This window comes from Schistosoma mansoni, chromosome 1, assembly GCF_000237925.1.
Source record: "Schistosoma mansoni strain Puerto Rico chromosome 1, complete genome".
NCBI lineage: Eukaryota > Metazoa > Platyhelminthes > Trematoda > Strigeidida > Schistosomatidae > Schistosoma > Schistosoma mansoni.
This window is the reverse complement of record NC_031495.1, coordinates 12,644,186-12,661,524: the sequence shown is the minus strand read 5'-3', so window position 1 is coordinate 12,661,524 and position 17,339 is coordinate 12,644,186. Positions and strand designations below refer to the sequence as shown.

Genomic DNA, 17,339 nt, shown 5'->3' with positions numbered 1-17,339 from the left:
GACCTTGATTTTATACATTTTAAAAAATATCATGGACTATTATAAAATCAAATATTTTCTGAATGAATTCAGAATTAACAAACCTCCTTGAAACAGAATATTTTGAAGTACTTTAGTCATATATAATTAACATACTAAATTCGATGAATACATACTATTTATGAGGCATTAATATACGTTAGTTGTTAATTGAGAAAAATAAACGGAAGTAAAAATGTATTTAACTTAATTATTATTGTGAAACGTGATGTCGTAAAGATGATATGGATACACACCTTTTCATTACACGAGAAAAAGAAAGATGGAGAGTGAAGAAGTTAGTTCATTTGATTAAACTAAATCCATTTTATATGGACTCATAAATAAATATCCCTTGAAGGGATTAAACTTGTCAGTGGTTTATGTCTCATATTTTGCAAATGAAAGCCACTTTCTTTTAGTCAATATTATTCATCTGATGAATGATTGTTTGATTACTTTCATATTCAACTGACATTAATGAAATACTTTTTTGTATAGTTCTTGGCAAAAGAAAATATACTTCGATCTATTAGCTTCAAGTTATAATTAAGAAGTCAATTAATGAAAGACAAAAGAGAAATGTATATTTTTATATAAATAAACCCAGAACAAATATTGATGTAGAATAGTACAAATTCATTATATTTCTTGGTTTCTCATCAGCTGCTTACAACCAAATATGTATTAGAATTTTAGCATTGGGGTAATAAATAGTGTGGAACAATTGACATAAGTGAATGTAGAGGATTGGAATGAGAAAAGATTATCAATAATAACTATGTATATATATACATATATGTGCAAGGAAAGGTCAGAGGTTATTAGATATTAGAATGAAAGAAGCATAAAGGGTGGGTGGTGTAATAGTTGAGTGGAGTTCAAAGACAGATAAGATAAAATGTGTGATAATTTTAGAGGTAATGAAGGAGTCATGGTATTAAAAACAATTAGGTGGGTTACGTAATAATTGAATAGAATTTGAAGAGTTCACATAATTTAAGAGAGACAAGTGAGCGGAAATGTGTGAGAGAAATGGTGGTTTAAGAATTGGGTAATGGAGGAGGAATATAATAAAAACTAAATATTAACCAAAATAAAACTAATATCCAAAATATCCAAAACAAAAAAATGGATTACCAAGGTTGTAATAAGTTTATCACTGTCTTTTTTTGAATACATAGATCCGGTTTGAGTTTTTTAATCGTGATCGCTTCAGCAAACCGGAGAGCAGTCGTACTTTTTTGTTTGCTAATAATTTTGAAAACATGAGAAATATCAATGGTGTACCCGGTGTCGAGTAAATGCCCAGATATTGCACTGTTCAGAGCCCTGATCCCTCTCAGCCTCAGTTTCTTAGGAACATGCTCAGAAATGCGAACATTTACTCTTCTCTCGGTTCTTCCAATATATGTGCTGATGAGAAACCACGAAATATAATGGATTCATATTATTCTGCATCAATATTTGTTCTGTCTTTATTTAAATTCATAAAGGGAACTAATTGTATATTTTTATGTCTAGCAAAATCATTTATCTTATTTAACTATTATGATTAATAGTTATTTGCTTTTTATTTTCTCTTTTATTCTCTATCACATATATGTGTATATAGTTATAATGCTTCATTATATTTTACTGAAGTTGTATTACAATCAGAGAAATGGTTATCTACAGCACGCGACTATTTAGGTCGTTTCTTATTTTGTGTATTTATCTATATTAGTGCTATTATTTTATGGAATACAATGGGTTCAGTTATATGGCTTATTTTAAATAGGTAAGTATAATCAGTTATGTTTTCTTTTTTTTAAAAAAAGTAAACATTTATTACTAGTAATATAATTGATTTTACTGGAATTTCTTCTATAATATTGGTCAAATAGACTTTAATAAGTTATCAGATGATACACAAAGAAATGATAAGGTCACATTCACTTTACATCTATTTATTAGATAAAACTCCTACGTTCTTCGATTTTCATTGTCTGTAGTAATGATGCTTTAAAAAAAAACGGAATGAATTATGGTTTAATAGAGGGGTCTGAAAATTTCTGACAGATTGTGTCGTTAAAATTAGATACAGCAAAACTGTGGTGGATACGATTGTCTGATGTGTCTTAATTTGAATGAATTGATAGAATAAGTTCACTTCAAATTTTGTATGAAAGTGAGCAATTTTAAGGTATTGAGGAGGTGATCATTATTAATATGAAGGATTTGTTTACCTCTTAAATTCATAACGTTTTAACGCAGCATGAAATATGTTTTGGAGAATCAGACATCAAGTTACGTGTCTTCGGATTTAGATAGTTTAACTGCAAACTTACATAGTAGTCATATAAAACATCAAACAAAACATCAAAACACAATTACAGCACGGAAACATGTAGAAAAATACCTGAAAACCATCCTCCAAAAGAACGGCTATCCAACCAATTTCATCAAAAAATACCAGCCGCACTCATCATCAGAAACAAAGTCAAGTACAGAAATTAACAAAAGGATCACCTTACCATACATAAAAGGTATATCAGAAACGACGAGGCTGCTGAAAACCTTTGGAATAGGTGTTGCCCACAAACCAACAAAATCCCTTCACTCAATCTTATGCAAACCAAAGGATGAAATGACAAAAGAATACAAACCAAACATCATCTACAAAATAAATTGTGTCCACTGCGACAAACACTACATCGGACAAAGCGGACGCCCTCTTCATCTTCGCCTTCATGAACATCAATTAGCAGTCAAACGCCACGACATATCTTCACTCATATTAATACACGTGGATAACTACGGACACGCATTCGACTGGAAAAATGTAGAGATTTTGGACAGAGGCAATTCCTAAAACACCAGAGAATTTTTAGAAGCTTGGCACTCAGGTCAATCAGCAATAAACAAGCACATTGAAATCAATGCAATTTATCAACCAATCAGGAAAATTATGCAGAAACATAGGAGCAAAAATCAAACCAATGGGAGATACAATCAAAACAAAGAAATAAACAATGACAGATTTAAGGTCAACAAGAATCAATCAACATCGAGGTGCAGAGGACAAGCTGTGAATCACATGTGGAGAAATTCAAGCACTTCACTTCTACCCGAAGTTTGTGCTGATGATGTCGTTCAGAAGGACGATGAAAGCACCACGACCAAACCATCCAGCTCAGGGAACAAAATTACATCAAAATCACCCACCTGAGCTACAAATATTCTCCACCATCTTAAAAACATCGTCTTACTTCACGTAGAAATGAGTTGCTTAATTATTCTACAATAGCTAAATAAGCCTGTTTCAATAACCTTGTTAATCAATGGTTGCCTCAATAGACTTTGTCAGTTTGATTTTTTCTTTTATTCTTGTTCATTTTCGGTCACTTGATTATTTGATATTTTTCCCATAGATTAGTAGATACCATCTATCATTTCACAATCAGATAACTGAACTTTTCAGCCGTGCAGACGATCATAAACCTTAAATCTACCCAGTTGATAAACACGACTTTTGATAAGGTGTACTTATCAGATCATTTTATTTTATTTTTTGTTGTTGGAAAAAACCTCAAAATTTGTATTAGACTCTAAGATTGTCAATCGTCATGTTTACGCACTATATTTCACAAGTTAATTTATTAATCGTATATAAAAATGCTTTCACTTGAAATGGTGTTAAATATTCTGTGGTGAATACGTTTCGCTGGTTTTTAAGCTTCGAACTAGGCTGTGGCTTTTATCTGTGATCATCCCATCCTTTAAGTTCTTATCTCATTTTAGTTCTTACCTTAGTGATCACATTCGTTTCTTTATAACAACTTCATTCAGTTTAAGTTTACTTTAGAAAGGTTTTATGATAAATATATCCAAAGAATAATTCATTATCTCTAGTTACTCGTGAAGTAACACATTATAATAAGGATACGTTTCAATTAAGTTTCCATTATTTTATTTCCAGAACAATAAGCGTAACTAACAATCAAAATTTAGTGCTTTATTCAGTTATTATATTTCGGTACTGAGACACTAACTTTTTTTCTATATATAAAAAAATAACATTTCGCTTAATTTAGTTGTCATATGGTTTTAGTTGCATCATCAATCAAAAGTTATATTTATTCCATATGGAAGATTGTTTAATGAGAATGACAACTTTAATTGTATATAAGCATACATCTATTAGTAAAGTTTGTTTTCAGAACCTAAATATTTATGTCTACATATTCTAATCATGAATGTTACTAAAAACAACAAAGAAAAACATCAGTTTCATTATCCAACAATTCATACATAATGTTTGTAGACATTAGTTTAATTTGTAGGTTGTACCCGTTGTAGATAATAATAATAATAATATATAGATTCTGAAAATAATAATTACAGAATTGGTGCCAGTTTACAGGTATGATCAACTTGATATAAATAGTAACATTAAATGTAGAGAACAAACATGTGATATGAGATTGTTTTAAGTTTACTAGTTCAATAATTGTTTAGGTAGTACATTTTTCATATGTATTAAAGCAATGAAATACAACAGCCGTGAACTTTTGATTCTTTTTAAGTGGACATCCTTTTGATGTATGAACGGTGCATTTAAGATCATTTCCTGCGCCTTAATGAATTTATTATAACCATCTATAACTAGAGAAAATAAAGCAGAAACAGAGAGCACGGAACAAAAAAGCAATAATTACTACGATAAATTAGTTAGGCCTACCATAATACCTATGTCAGATTATTTTCTTATCTACTATTTGAGTTAGATATTATTCAAATTAGTTAGGGTTGCCAGGGACGGTGTTAAAGTAACAGCAGGTAGGTGGTTTTATTTAGTGGACTCAGTAATAAGAATGGCTAAACATTCAAAGTTCCTATAATCTCACTTGTGGAATAACATACACTTACAGGTGCTAGAACAGTTAATGCATTTTCAGAGGAGCAGTATGTATCACTGCAATGAACAAAGAATGGGAGTGATTTTATCTTACGCATAGATTGTGATAGAGTATTTCATAGTCTGGAAGGATTACTGAAAAAGTAATTCATGTAGAGAGATGATTCAGAATGTGTTTGTTTCACTAATGATAAGGAGTTACGGGTGTTTTAATTAGAAATTCCTGGATATTGAATTACTTGACTGGATGTAAAGGATAGTTTATTAAGCATTTCGAAGAAAAAGATTTTATTTAGTTTGAGTTTCCTCTTCCATAAAGGGTCGAGTCCAAGTTCATTACATGTGGACTTATAATTCAAGGTACAATCAGTTCCAAGAATCGGATGTGTAAGTCGTCTTTGTACGGATTCCAACCTTAATTCATCCTTTATGCGCACACTACTAAGAACAGACGTGCAGTATTTTAGGGTTGGTCGAACACATACTTTGTACATCAAAATATGTGACTCGTTGTTATATAGGTTTTGAATTATGCAACCCATAAGATGTTGGGACTTGGAGGTCTGTTTCAAGACCTGTTCTGTTAATGACAAATCGTAGGAGTACTTAAGTCCTAAGTCTACTACTGCATGTAACTTAGATAACACCTCACCATTTGTGGTGAAATCTAAGTCTAGTAGTGTATCACTGAAGCATATCTATCCATATTTTGCCGTGTTAAGCTCCAGCTGCTATTTTGAGCACCACTGAAAACTAAAGAGTGTTATATAGTTGTTTAGCCTTATTGTGAAACTCATTAGAAATGAGCACCCATGGCCAAAACGTTTTGTTGTTCAACTCAATTCAGGATTGTATCATTGTCTATGGATTCAGTGGTGTCGGTGGTCTGAGGTTTACCGTGAGACCTGAAGGTATTGGGTCGACCCGTTATGGGGACTTGAGTGCACCAATGAAGGGTCCCACACTCGGATCAAAAGGCTGTTACCCTCGTTACTTTTATGTTTTTTTTACTATGACGAACTCTCAAAGTGCCACTTCCATCTTAAAATAATATCGAAATACCAGTGGAAATCCAAACGTGCTTAAAAGACAATTCAGTTAGCTTGATATTTCATCTGTTTATCTAGTGATTTTGGCTTAATTCAGAGAGTTTTTACCCTTCAGAAATATGTATACTATGCTTTTTCATTCTGAGTGATGTAAATATTTGGTAAAAGTCGTTAAAATCTCGAATAAATTGTTGATAAGATTAAAATAATAACCGTGTGCAACCAAAAATAATGTCCTTCACGTTATGGCTTATTACGTAATACCATATTTTTGGAATCACTACAATTTAGTGCTTGTTAAGAAATTATTTTTGATCTCAAGAATACTGCTTCTCTCTTGAATAATATGGAACATCTTATATGAAAAAAAAGTATACATTCCTGATTTACCAGTATACGTTATTAGTTGGATGATATTTGATTATTATTTTAAGTGTAGCTAATTAATATGAATATAATCTCGACATTTAATTTTCTTTTCAACAGACTTAATCTTTTACCACAAAAAGTATTATTCAAATCAGATGTTTCCAGTTGGCAACCAATAGATGTACCACAACAATTATGAATCATAAAAAAAAGAAACAGAGAAGGACGATGAATCCATTTGTTTTTTTGTGACTGTTTTCATTTTCTTTGCTCATATTCACTTACCATAACATTACTGTATCGATCTTTTTCATACTCAATTATTGAAACCCGAAATAAATTTAGGTGATAATATTTATATACAAAAATCAATATAAATGAACCGGTTAGTTAATACTAATTATTTATTCTATAAATTGTAACAAAATTAAACCCCTTTGTCTTTTGTTGTAATAAAATTTTCCATGAATTTATTTTAAACATTACTTCCTCCTTATTTCCATATTTGTATTCAAAAATGTTATTGATTTTGCAGTACATGTACTGATCTATGTTCTCTTTTCTGGTTACCCAGTGCTCTATCTCTGTCATACTAAACTGTTAATTTGTATTGAGTTAACTCATCATAATCAGTTTATTGTTGTTAATTTTCAGCCAATGATAAATATTTTTCAAGAAATAGAACAAACAAATGGGGTATTTATAAGTTATCGTTTTTACTATATTTCAAAATTACTGTGCATGACAATCAATGTTAAAAATTAGTTCGGCATGTTTACTTCAAAATCTAAAGGATTTGTGTGTATTCCAACCTTTTTTTTAACAAAAATATGTTAATGGACTCTAACTTTTACGCAGAAGTATAATGTTTTGTTAAAAGTTTTGTTTTATATGCTAAAGGAATTCAGTGGGATGGTAGCGTAGTGGTCAAGGTGTTCGATTTTTATCTTCAAAGTGGCAGATCCGCAATCTGAGGGTAAGGAAGCGGGTACTATCATAAGCTTGCACATTCAAAGCCAAGTATACAAACTTGTATTTGGTTGATTAGATAATAAAAGTCTAGAAAAATTATCAACTGACTAACGAATAGGATCATCGACAGTGGCAATATAGAGATACACCGGCGTTGAATGATTCTGAAGTGATGATTAAAATGACTGTTCATACCGCAATTCGCATGACTACAAAAATACTGATGGAGGATTTGTTGTTGATTATCTAAAGTATTATGAGAAATATTATTTGTTGCACCCATAGTGACTTTTTCGAAAGGACGATCATGTGAAGTAGATGTGACAAAAAATAATATCTTTCAACCAAATCTTTATTGACACAAAATCAAATGAAACTAGTGGTATTCCACTGGATTATAGGGAAATGTGTCACTAATAGGGCTATATTAGTAAGCTGGTTACGATTAGCAAAAAGTATATTGTTCACCTTAAATCTGTAGTCTACAAAAGTTTGGGTAATATAAAACAGACTGAAGAATTATTTACAACGAGATAAAATCATTAAGCGATTAATAATATAACATCGTATAGATGAGTATTTGAATTATGTGCATCAATTTAAAACTGAAATTATTTTGATCTAAATGGATTCATTGATACAAGGTAAAAGATGTACACCTAACAATCAGGCCTCAATTTATATATATGTGGAAAATTCAAAGCAGACGTTATGACGTAGACTTTTTAGCACAGACTATTTTCATACTCTTTCAAGGTTAGACTAGATAATATTGTTACTGTAAAACTGTACTTTAAAAGTCACATATGTTTCAGATTCCACGCTGGTTACGACTGACTGATACTTTAAAGGTATATACGGTAGCTTTAAGATCTGACAGTCTTCAGTTCGATCATTTTATAGATTGTAAGATCGCATTGAGTCCCACATAGTATCCCCCACTATTGTCTTGTGCATCAATACATGATATCACTTCAAAACTTTCAAAATCATTGATGAAAAGTGATATTTGATTCAGACTCATTACTTATCATTCACTCTTTTAAAAGAATATATGTTCACTTGTATACAAAACCCTAGTAATAATAGAAGTTTCATTGAAATGAATATTATGAACACAGTCCTGCAAAATGAGAATAATTCAGGTTGTCAAATGTAGTCCACAATCACTAAACCAAATTAATGAAAACTAATAACTATAAAAAGGCATAAGAAAAAAGAAACAAACGAACAGAAAAATAAACCAGGAAACTTAAGTGAACAGAGAAAGGTAAAAGGGAGAGAAAATTAGTATTTGTGACAATTAGATCGATATGATAATTGTACCATCAACAGTTATTTATAGGAATATACATTTATCATTCTGTATAGATTGATATCCTTATTCTGTTCCTCAGTAACAAACAATTACAACAGGAATATCGAGGCAAAAACAAGAAAAGGATTTAAGGATATAATAAGTACTCAAAACAAATATATATACGTATAAGACCAATGATATTAATAAGTCAAAACAACTCTATACACAAACCATACAAAAACGGACAAGTTAAGAACAAAGAAATAGTTAGTCAAAGCCAATATCACTTTATCATACTGTAATATGTAATTGGGAAAACAAAAGAGATAAAAAAGAATGAACGGAAACACAGGAACAAAGCAGAAAATATTAGGAAAAAAAAGAAGAGAATTATCATCATACTCAGTATGATAAATTAATAATAATCACTAATTAGGATAGAAATTACATAAACTGCTGAGTCTTCCTTTTTCCTGTAAAAAAAAAAGTTCCATAAAAGGAAAATAAACTAATACATTCAGAGAGAATGATATTCATGATATTGCAAAATGATTGATTCTATTTGGCTATTATAGATATATATAAGGAGTTGCAATTACTTAGTTGATATATATACAAAGAATGATCAGCTAATATTGTTAATTATTTGGAAAATCGATTATCATTATTATTATTATTATCACTAATAGATATTTCTAAATAATGTACATAAGAATAATTAAAGAGAACAATATAATAGACTAGTTAATAATAAAGTATTGGTTATTGACAAATATATAAAATTAAAATGAATCGTTTCTAAATGATGAAATTAGTAGGCTGTTTGAAATTGAAGTTCAATTATCAAAATAGACAGATTAATACATTTAAAAAGACATAGAGATTACATGAGTATTCTTTCAGGTGAATAAAACTCATAGTAAATAAGAATAGATGGACTACAATTCTTGCATAACTACACTCCTACCCTCAAAGCTCGAACACTTGGAATATCTCAAAAGTAACAAGAGAAAAATAAAATGAATAAGCCATCGAAATATTTACAGATGTAAAATGTCAATGAATACAAATCTTATAACAATACGTATGGATATATATGTAAAAAAAGAAACAAACAAAGAAGAGAGGGAATAGAAGAAAAGAGGCCCAATGGAATAATAAAACTGAATAAAAAAAAATCAAATGAATGAGAACTGAGAGAAAAAGAAGCTTAAACTGACGCATACATACATACATGCCAACATGCAAAAACATAATTCTTTAACTTGCTAATTAGGATTGTATACAAAAGTGACAGAAATCTATTGACTAGGGTTAGATATCAAATAATAGACATCTTTTCAATTTACTCATAATAATAATGATGATAATAATAATAAGGGTAATAATAATGTATCAGATTATAATGGTAATAAATACAAACAATCTCAATAATGTACAATATTAAAAAAGAACTACAGTTAAAGAAAATACATGATTTGAATACACTTGTCAATTCAATATTTCTTTTTTTTGACAAATACAAGAGAGATAACATTTAAGATTGATCCATATGTAATTTAGCCATATAATCGGATAAATGTGAATTGCTAAATCGATAAGCTGCTGTTGTTGAAGAAGAAGATGTTGATGATACAATTGGCGCTTCCACTGATGATGATGGAATACTACAACTACTATCACTTAATTTTCTACTTTTCATTGAATTGAATTCAGTTGATTTATTCATTTCAACTAATTGATGCTCCATATGAATAGCTTCAGAAAATGACCTATTGAATTAATCAATGAAATACAGTTAGAAAATAAAAATTAACACCAGTCTATCCATAGTTTGACTAGTAGATGCTTATATTTTTTTTGTTAATATTACTTAGAACTGAAAATAACCTAATTGTTTTAGTTTATGTTCACCTTATGCAAATCGTTTCAATAATGTTAAATGTTGAAAAAATTTAGATAATGGTTAACATTGGAATAGTTTTGAAACAATCCATTATCTAATAATGTTATAACACTAGGTTTCTTTGTTATAACGGTCCTTTAACTTTTTACATATATGTGGAACGTTAATTTATCTTAAACGAATATATATACTAGATTTCCTCCCAGTGTCTATTCTACATGACTTCAACACAACTCAGATCAAGAACACGTGATTAGCCTGACTAGGACGTCAATATATTTCCACCCAAATCTTACACAATCCAACAACAAGGAACAATCAAGTAATAAGAATAAGGGAATATTAAACACCTGTCACACTATCTACATGTCTGACTAAGCAAAACAACCAATCATTATCATTCTCTACCACACATCAATTAATGAATTGAATAGGAGAATAATAGAGTAATAACTAATTAAACTATGTGTAATAATCAAGTCAATAGGTTTTAGGATTCTCAATCAAAATTAACTTTCATTAATACTAATAATTCAGAAGTATTGTCTCTTTTTTATTTATATTCTTAAATATAAATATTATCTAGAAATCTAATCTAATTTTAACAGTTGAAATCATGAATCAATTGAAGCTAGACGATAATCGGAAACTTGGAAGCATTGGATGGCCGTTTCGTCCTACTATGGGACTCCTCAGCAGTGCGCATCCACGATCCCACCTCGCGAGATTCAAATCCAGGATCTATTAGTTTCGCGAGCGAGCGCTTAACCTCTAGACCACTGAGCCGGCATCCAACAGTGGTAATGTCTAACTTCAACCGATCCATGAAATTGAGCGATACATCCACAATTGTCTTCAGTAGGTTACTATCTCACAACAGACCTGGTTGAACTGCACCGGTCATTGCTTTCCACTAGAACTCCAGGAGTCCCAACTGTTAAAATTACTATAATATCCACAAAACCCCTTCTGATATAAATATAATCTATCTGAATACCCTAGATTTACACTGATAAAAATAATAAGTTATAGATTCTATTTTTAACCGACATAAACAAACAAAATCTTACTACATGCATATTAATAACAATAATTAATACATAAAATTTAGTTTTATGTTGTTGCCAGAAAAAAACAAAACAACCTTAATTGTATAATTAAATTGATTGGTCAGTAACTTTTCTTTGGTAGTAGATCTATTCAACAGTATCATTACAAGTTAATCAAATCACCATAACACCAGTAGAGAAACAGAATAATTTGAAGCTATACAAATATTACTTATAGTTTAAGCCAAGTTTTTTTCTTTAATATTTACCACCGTTACAAAATCAATCTTAGACAATGGATTATTCCTATATTATTGTTTGTTTGGATCTTACCAGTGATGTTTAGTATTGAAATTGATCGGTCTCTTTTGCTTGTGTTTCTTCATAGTTAAATTGTAATGTTTATTAATTGATGTGTTAAAAAATATTCGATAACTTTTTCCGCAGTCATTTCTTGAAGAGAATGTATGAATTTTTATTGACCCTGAATACACCATTAAGTTCACTGATGATTAGACAATTTGAGATTAGTTACTACATAGTGAAGTTTCGGTGTAAACATTTTATAAGGTGACTTCCGAGTCCATATCTATGACCTTGGGATTAAGTGTCAAGTGTTGTGAAATCAATATAGCATAACTTCATTTAAGATCCTAAATACATTTCATTAATGAGTTACAATATGTACGTGATCTTGTCTTTAACCAACTGAAGATCATGAATTGACCTAAGTTAGACACCTATTGAAAACCATGAAACATTGGACAGTTATTTCACTGTAGTATACGCTGTTTCAGTGCTGTACATGCACTGTCACACTAGGAAGTAGAATTAAAACCTCTAAGGGACTAACTTTGAGAGGAAATTACTGGAGTTTAAGCAACAAGCCGTAGCTAGAGAAATTCTACCACATTAGGTGTGACACAGTCATCCAATGAAGACAATATCGCGGATTGGTTGAAGTCAGACAAATAAACCGTTGAATATCAGTTCAGTGGTCTAAATGTTAAGAGCTTTCCATGAGAGCTCAAAGTTCTAGGTTAAATTCCATAGTGGATGCTCACTGCTGAGAATTCTCATACCAGAATGAAATAGCTGTCAAGGGCTTTTTGGTTTTAGGTAGTTGTATGACTTTTTCTCTTTCAAATCCTCTCACATGGGACTCTTTAACCTTCACCACAAAAATAGGCGCCTTCATCCAAATATAATATTACCAAAAGTTGAGTGTTTCTCTCTCTCTCTCTCTCTCCATATATATATATATATATATATCACACCAATGTATTGCTCATTTCATCATGAGGTCTTTTACATTTCATTTTACCAATACCTTTAAAATTGTGGGAAGAAGAAATGATACATTGTCATTTCTAAGGATATTTTCATTGATTTTAATTCTTTTCTGTGCACTAAATTATAAAGCGGAAAAACCTAGAAATGAATTTACACCAACTATGACTTAATGATTTTCCTCACTGAATTGTCACGTAATCAATGAATATACTAAACACAATGAAAAGGTACCAACTAAATGTACCGGGAGTAAAAGAATAACAATTGATTAATAGTCAAGTAATAATGCTTTTATTGTTATAATTCTAGCACGTAGCTCAAATAATTGTACTTACAACATGTTTTCTTTAAACAAAAAACAGTAAAACACCTAAACAAGTGTACAAACGTAAGTATTCAATTGTAAGCCAAACATTTAATGTAAGGGCAGATCGAAATGAATTAGGTATGGATGGGTTAAGACCACTTATGATCTGTCAGTTGAAAGTCGAGTACTTAAATAACTAAGCTAGTATCCGATCTCTTAATGTATAACTATTTATTACATACAATTTATTGGTTTGTTGAATCACCTATGATTGTGCAGAATTGTATTTCTAAGTGACTAGATTAGTTTTTTATTACTATTATAATCATAATAATTCTGTTTTCAAGACTTTGTAATAAAAAGATACATCGCTTGAATACACATATAAAAAAAGTTTATATCTTGTTATGAATGGTGCATAATCTTAAGTACGTTCCAGTAACAAATATGCATCAATATTTAGAATTCTTTATCCTCACCACGAAATGCAGTTAAGTGATAAGTTAAAACAGATTGGTCAAATAGACAGCCAACGAACTGTCTCATTGCAGAACAAGTTGCAGTCTATTGAACTTTTTCATATCGGTGGATACACAAATCGAACCGGGCTATTGTTGGGATGATCCTGCAAATTTCTCGCAATAAACATGACAAACTCAGAAAACATTAAGAAGCATTTTATCCAATCAGCGTTCGATTAGAAGTCTTGCTAGAAATATTGCGAAAATGAAAAGTCACATGTAGAGCTTCTGATTGACTGATTACTACACTGCTACTATGTTTAGTAGTATTCTAGAATTTTCAGGAAAACCCAAGGACTTCTAAAATACTATAAAAACCCTATATTTTCTGTACATAAATGAACCTTTGGAGTAAAGTGCTTACCGCATATTTTGTGCCTTTTCTCTCGTGTTCAAGTCGCTGTGTAGTTCTAGTTTGGGGGTTACAAGACTAGCTTGGGATCCGAGTATAGCGTTCAATCAACAAGACGTATCAGCTATCAAGTTTCCATAGTGCATCAAGTTGGTATGGCAATTCAGAAGTACATGTAAGAGAGGTGTAATGAGTGACTGCGTTAGTCAACTTGGCGAATAACATCAAATACATTTATGCGATGTTCAGTCGGAGGGCATATTACGGTAGTGAAGAATTGTTTTCATTAAAGATGATGATAATTTGGTGCACCAAAAGAGTTGATAGTATACTGTAGAGATATCAGTATTACACAAGTTTGCTCTGTCTGCATACAAAACTTTGGTAATCAAACGTTCAGGATTAGGAATTATGAATTAAAGGATATTTAACAGGCATGACAAACAACATGTGAATAATCGATAGTGATAGCTATCTTTTTCCTTAGAGAAGAGAAAATAACAATAAGAACACAATCTATTACTTACATCGCAACATTTTCTTCTGATACATTTGTAAAACATTTCCATCCAGTTTTAGCATGATGTCGAATTGTAGTCATTAAATTAACAACAGCTTCAGGTCTAGGTGGACGAATTAATTCAGAATTTGGTATCCAGTATACAGCATTCATCCATGCCTCTTGAGCGCCATCAATATTTACACATTTATTTGGTTGTTCATTATTCAGTACAGGAATCCAATGTGATTGTGAAGCTGGGAGTAATAATGCATTTACACAAGATGTAATACAATCAGCTACAGTTGAGGGAGAATAACCACCTTCCAGTGCTAAAACTATACGACTATTTGATATAGACATACACTAGAAAATGAATTGAAAAAATCATAAAATGAAATAACAAAAAATATTAACAAGAAAAATCAAATTTGTTATATTCACTATTGAGTTTTTGTGTATGTTATTAATACAGATGATAGTGGAATGTATAAGAGAAAGAATTTATCAATTTGATTATAAACGGCTTAGGACCTAATCACATAGTCTTGTAACAAGAACATTGGCTTTAAACAGAAGTGGTTGGAAATATTGTTGCATTCAACTGCTGAATAAAAAAAGCACTTCCACAATTAAAAAAATATGTACATGAACTGAGTACTAAGAGATGATTGCTACACCGTCGTGGAATTTTCAATAAAAAAATATGATCATCTGATCGTAAGTAATAAGATGGTTCACAGTTCCACACTTGTCAAGTTTTGTTGGTCAGTAGAAGGTTATAGGTAAGAGGGAAGTATATTTGTTGAGAGAATTTACAAGGTACTTATTTACATAATACATATACATGGTCTTCAATTCTTCATTTACATTTTTTGGTGTTTTTTTGCCAACGTCGTGCTTTCGATGTACTTAAACCCTTCACTCGGTTTGACAATAGTTGCAAATTCGACGCCACGTTCCGCTATATACTACTTACAAACGATCATGTGAGTAACGTCCACTACACTCACTTCCTACCAAATTTTCGAGCATCCAGGAGTGTTGACTTCTGTGGTTCTGTTGTCACCAGCTCCGATGTGTTAATATACTTTTGGAGCTAGAAAGCATTCATACCTTTCTCTTTATTGCCTTTCTGGATGGTATACATCGGTCCACGTCTGTTGATAATCAAGTCTGGTCCTTCCAACTTGGGTGGTAGTTTCTGTGGGCTAATCCGCTTCCTGCTATTCCCATTCATCTTCTACATTTCACCTTATCTTCTACGGAAAAATTTTTCTATTGTTTAAATCACCTTATGTTCATTTTTTGTTTTGTCGTACATTTCTTACCGCATGCTCTCCTTCATCCTTCCACTTCGTAAAACGCCATCCTTACGGTTTCGGCCACGTCTTGTCTTCTATGTCCCCTGGCAGTCAAGATCATCTGTTGTACATCAACTACAGGGGCAACTTTCTTGTACTTCCTTGGACTGAAGCACAACGAGCTAGTTATATCATCGATAGTTCCGTCTCCCACTTACCTCCTTTTGCTGCCACACTAAAATGAATGACACGTAACTCTATGTGGATTAATTTCGGTTAGCTGGAGACGGCCAGTGGACATCACGAAATCAGTAAATAAGTAGTAATTTTAGATACCATAACAGGAAACAATTATGCTTTCAGTCTTTTAAAACTAAGTTTTTCTCAATTAGTACAAACATATCACTCTGATCGCTTATCATGAAGAGGGTTAGTTTCAGGATTCTGGTATTTACAGTCATTTCGCTATTGTAACAAAAATCTATCTACTGTTCCAGTAACCAATAAAATAAATGGCACCAATGAATTTATGTTGTCGCCCTTTTAAAAGAACAAAATTACCTGATGCGTAATCCATGCAAATAAACCAGCTGATACAGAATAACCGCCTAATGCTTCACCATGTCCATAAGCAGCATCATAACCAGCTGAAATCAATATAATATCTGGTTGAAATTCATGTCCGACTGGTATAACAATGGAACGCATTGCAGCTAAGTACTCTGCATCACTTAAACCTAGTAAAGGTTCTTTCCAAGTACCAGATGACAGTGGTTGATTATGATGTTGATGATTAGATGTATTTGATGCTAGTGGATATTGTTGAAAATGTGGATATGAATGATAAGGATGACAATTAATTGGATTAGTTTCAGGCAATAATAGATCTGATTTATCTGAGCATGATTCAATCGATTGTGATAAACAGAATGAACAAACTTGACTACTTCCAGTACTTGTTGCTTTATTAGATGGACATGTACAAAATGGTGTAAGATCAGAATTTTGCCTATTTCTTATAGATGTAGAATGTTGAAATGGCAAAGATGTTGAAGAGGATGATAAAGAATTGTGTTGTTCAAAATTATATTGATTTGAATAACTCGGATACTGATGATGATCAGATGACTCAATAGTTTTGTATACTTTTTGCTTTAACAAAATAAAATTACAAGAAAAGAAAAATTGTATTTCAATAATTCAAAAAAGCACATTTTATCAATGATTTTTTTCATCGATCATAATAGAACACTTTAATTGTGCAACTCGAAAAATAGTTGGATGTGAGGCGGAGAGTAGTGAGTTACAGGCCCGTTATGACCATTAACAACGGGGTGAAGACACATCCAAGTGACAAGTCCGATAGAGAATGGAACTCACGTCCTAGGTTCCACTGATAGCCACTTTCGATTGTGCGTATAAAATTATTGTCACTTAATGGCAATATCGAGGTGATTCGTACAGGATGAACTTATACTAAAAAAGACTGATCAATTGCAG

At 31.4% G+C, this 17,339-nt stretch overlaps 2 protein-coding genes across 2 annotated transcripts in view; one reads left to right on the top strand and one right to left on the bottom strand.

Moving 5' to 3' along the window:
- The window catches only part of Smp_159780 (hypothetical protein), a gene marked incomplete at both ends in the record, with an annotated part of 83,888 nt that extends 77,353 nt beyond the window's left edge, over positions 1 to 6,535 (top strand). Inside the window, 2 exons of the mRNA XM_018793295.1 lie at positions 1,634 to 1,798; positions 6,454 to 6,535. Of these exons, the coding sequence (XP_018647822.1) occupies positions 1,634 to 1,798; positions 6,454 to 6,535 (247 nt within the window). The remainder of the gene's footprint in view (positions 1 to 1,633; positions 1,799 to 6,453) is intronic.
- A 3,610-nt stretch (positions 6,536 to 10,145) lies between these two features.
- The window catches only part of Smp_069380 (putative histone deacetylase 4, 5), a gene marked incomplete at both ends in the record, with an annotated part of 38,791 nt that continues 31,597 nt past the window's right edge, over positions 10,146 to 17,339 (bottom strand). The window contains 3 exons of the mRNA XM_018793294.1: positions 10,146 to 10,380; positions 14,564 to 14,901; positions 16,401 to 16,991. Of these exons, the coding sequence (XP_018647821.1) occupies positions 10,146 to 10,380; positions 14,564 to 14,901; positions 16,401 to 16,991 (1,164 nt within the window). The remainder of the gene's footprint in view (positions 10,381 to 14,563; positions 14,902 to 16,400; positions 16,992 to 17,339) is intronic.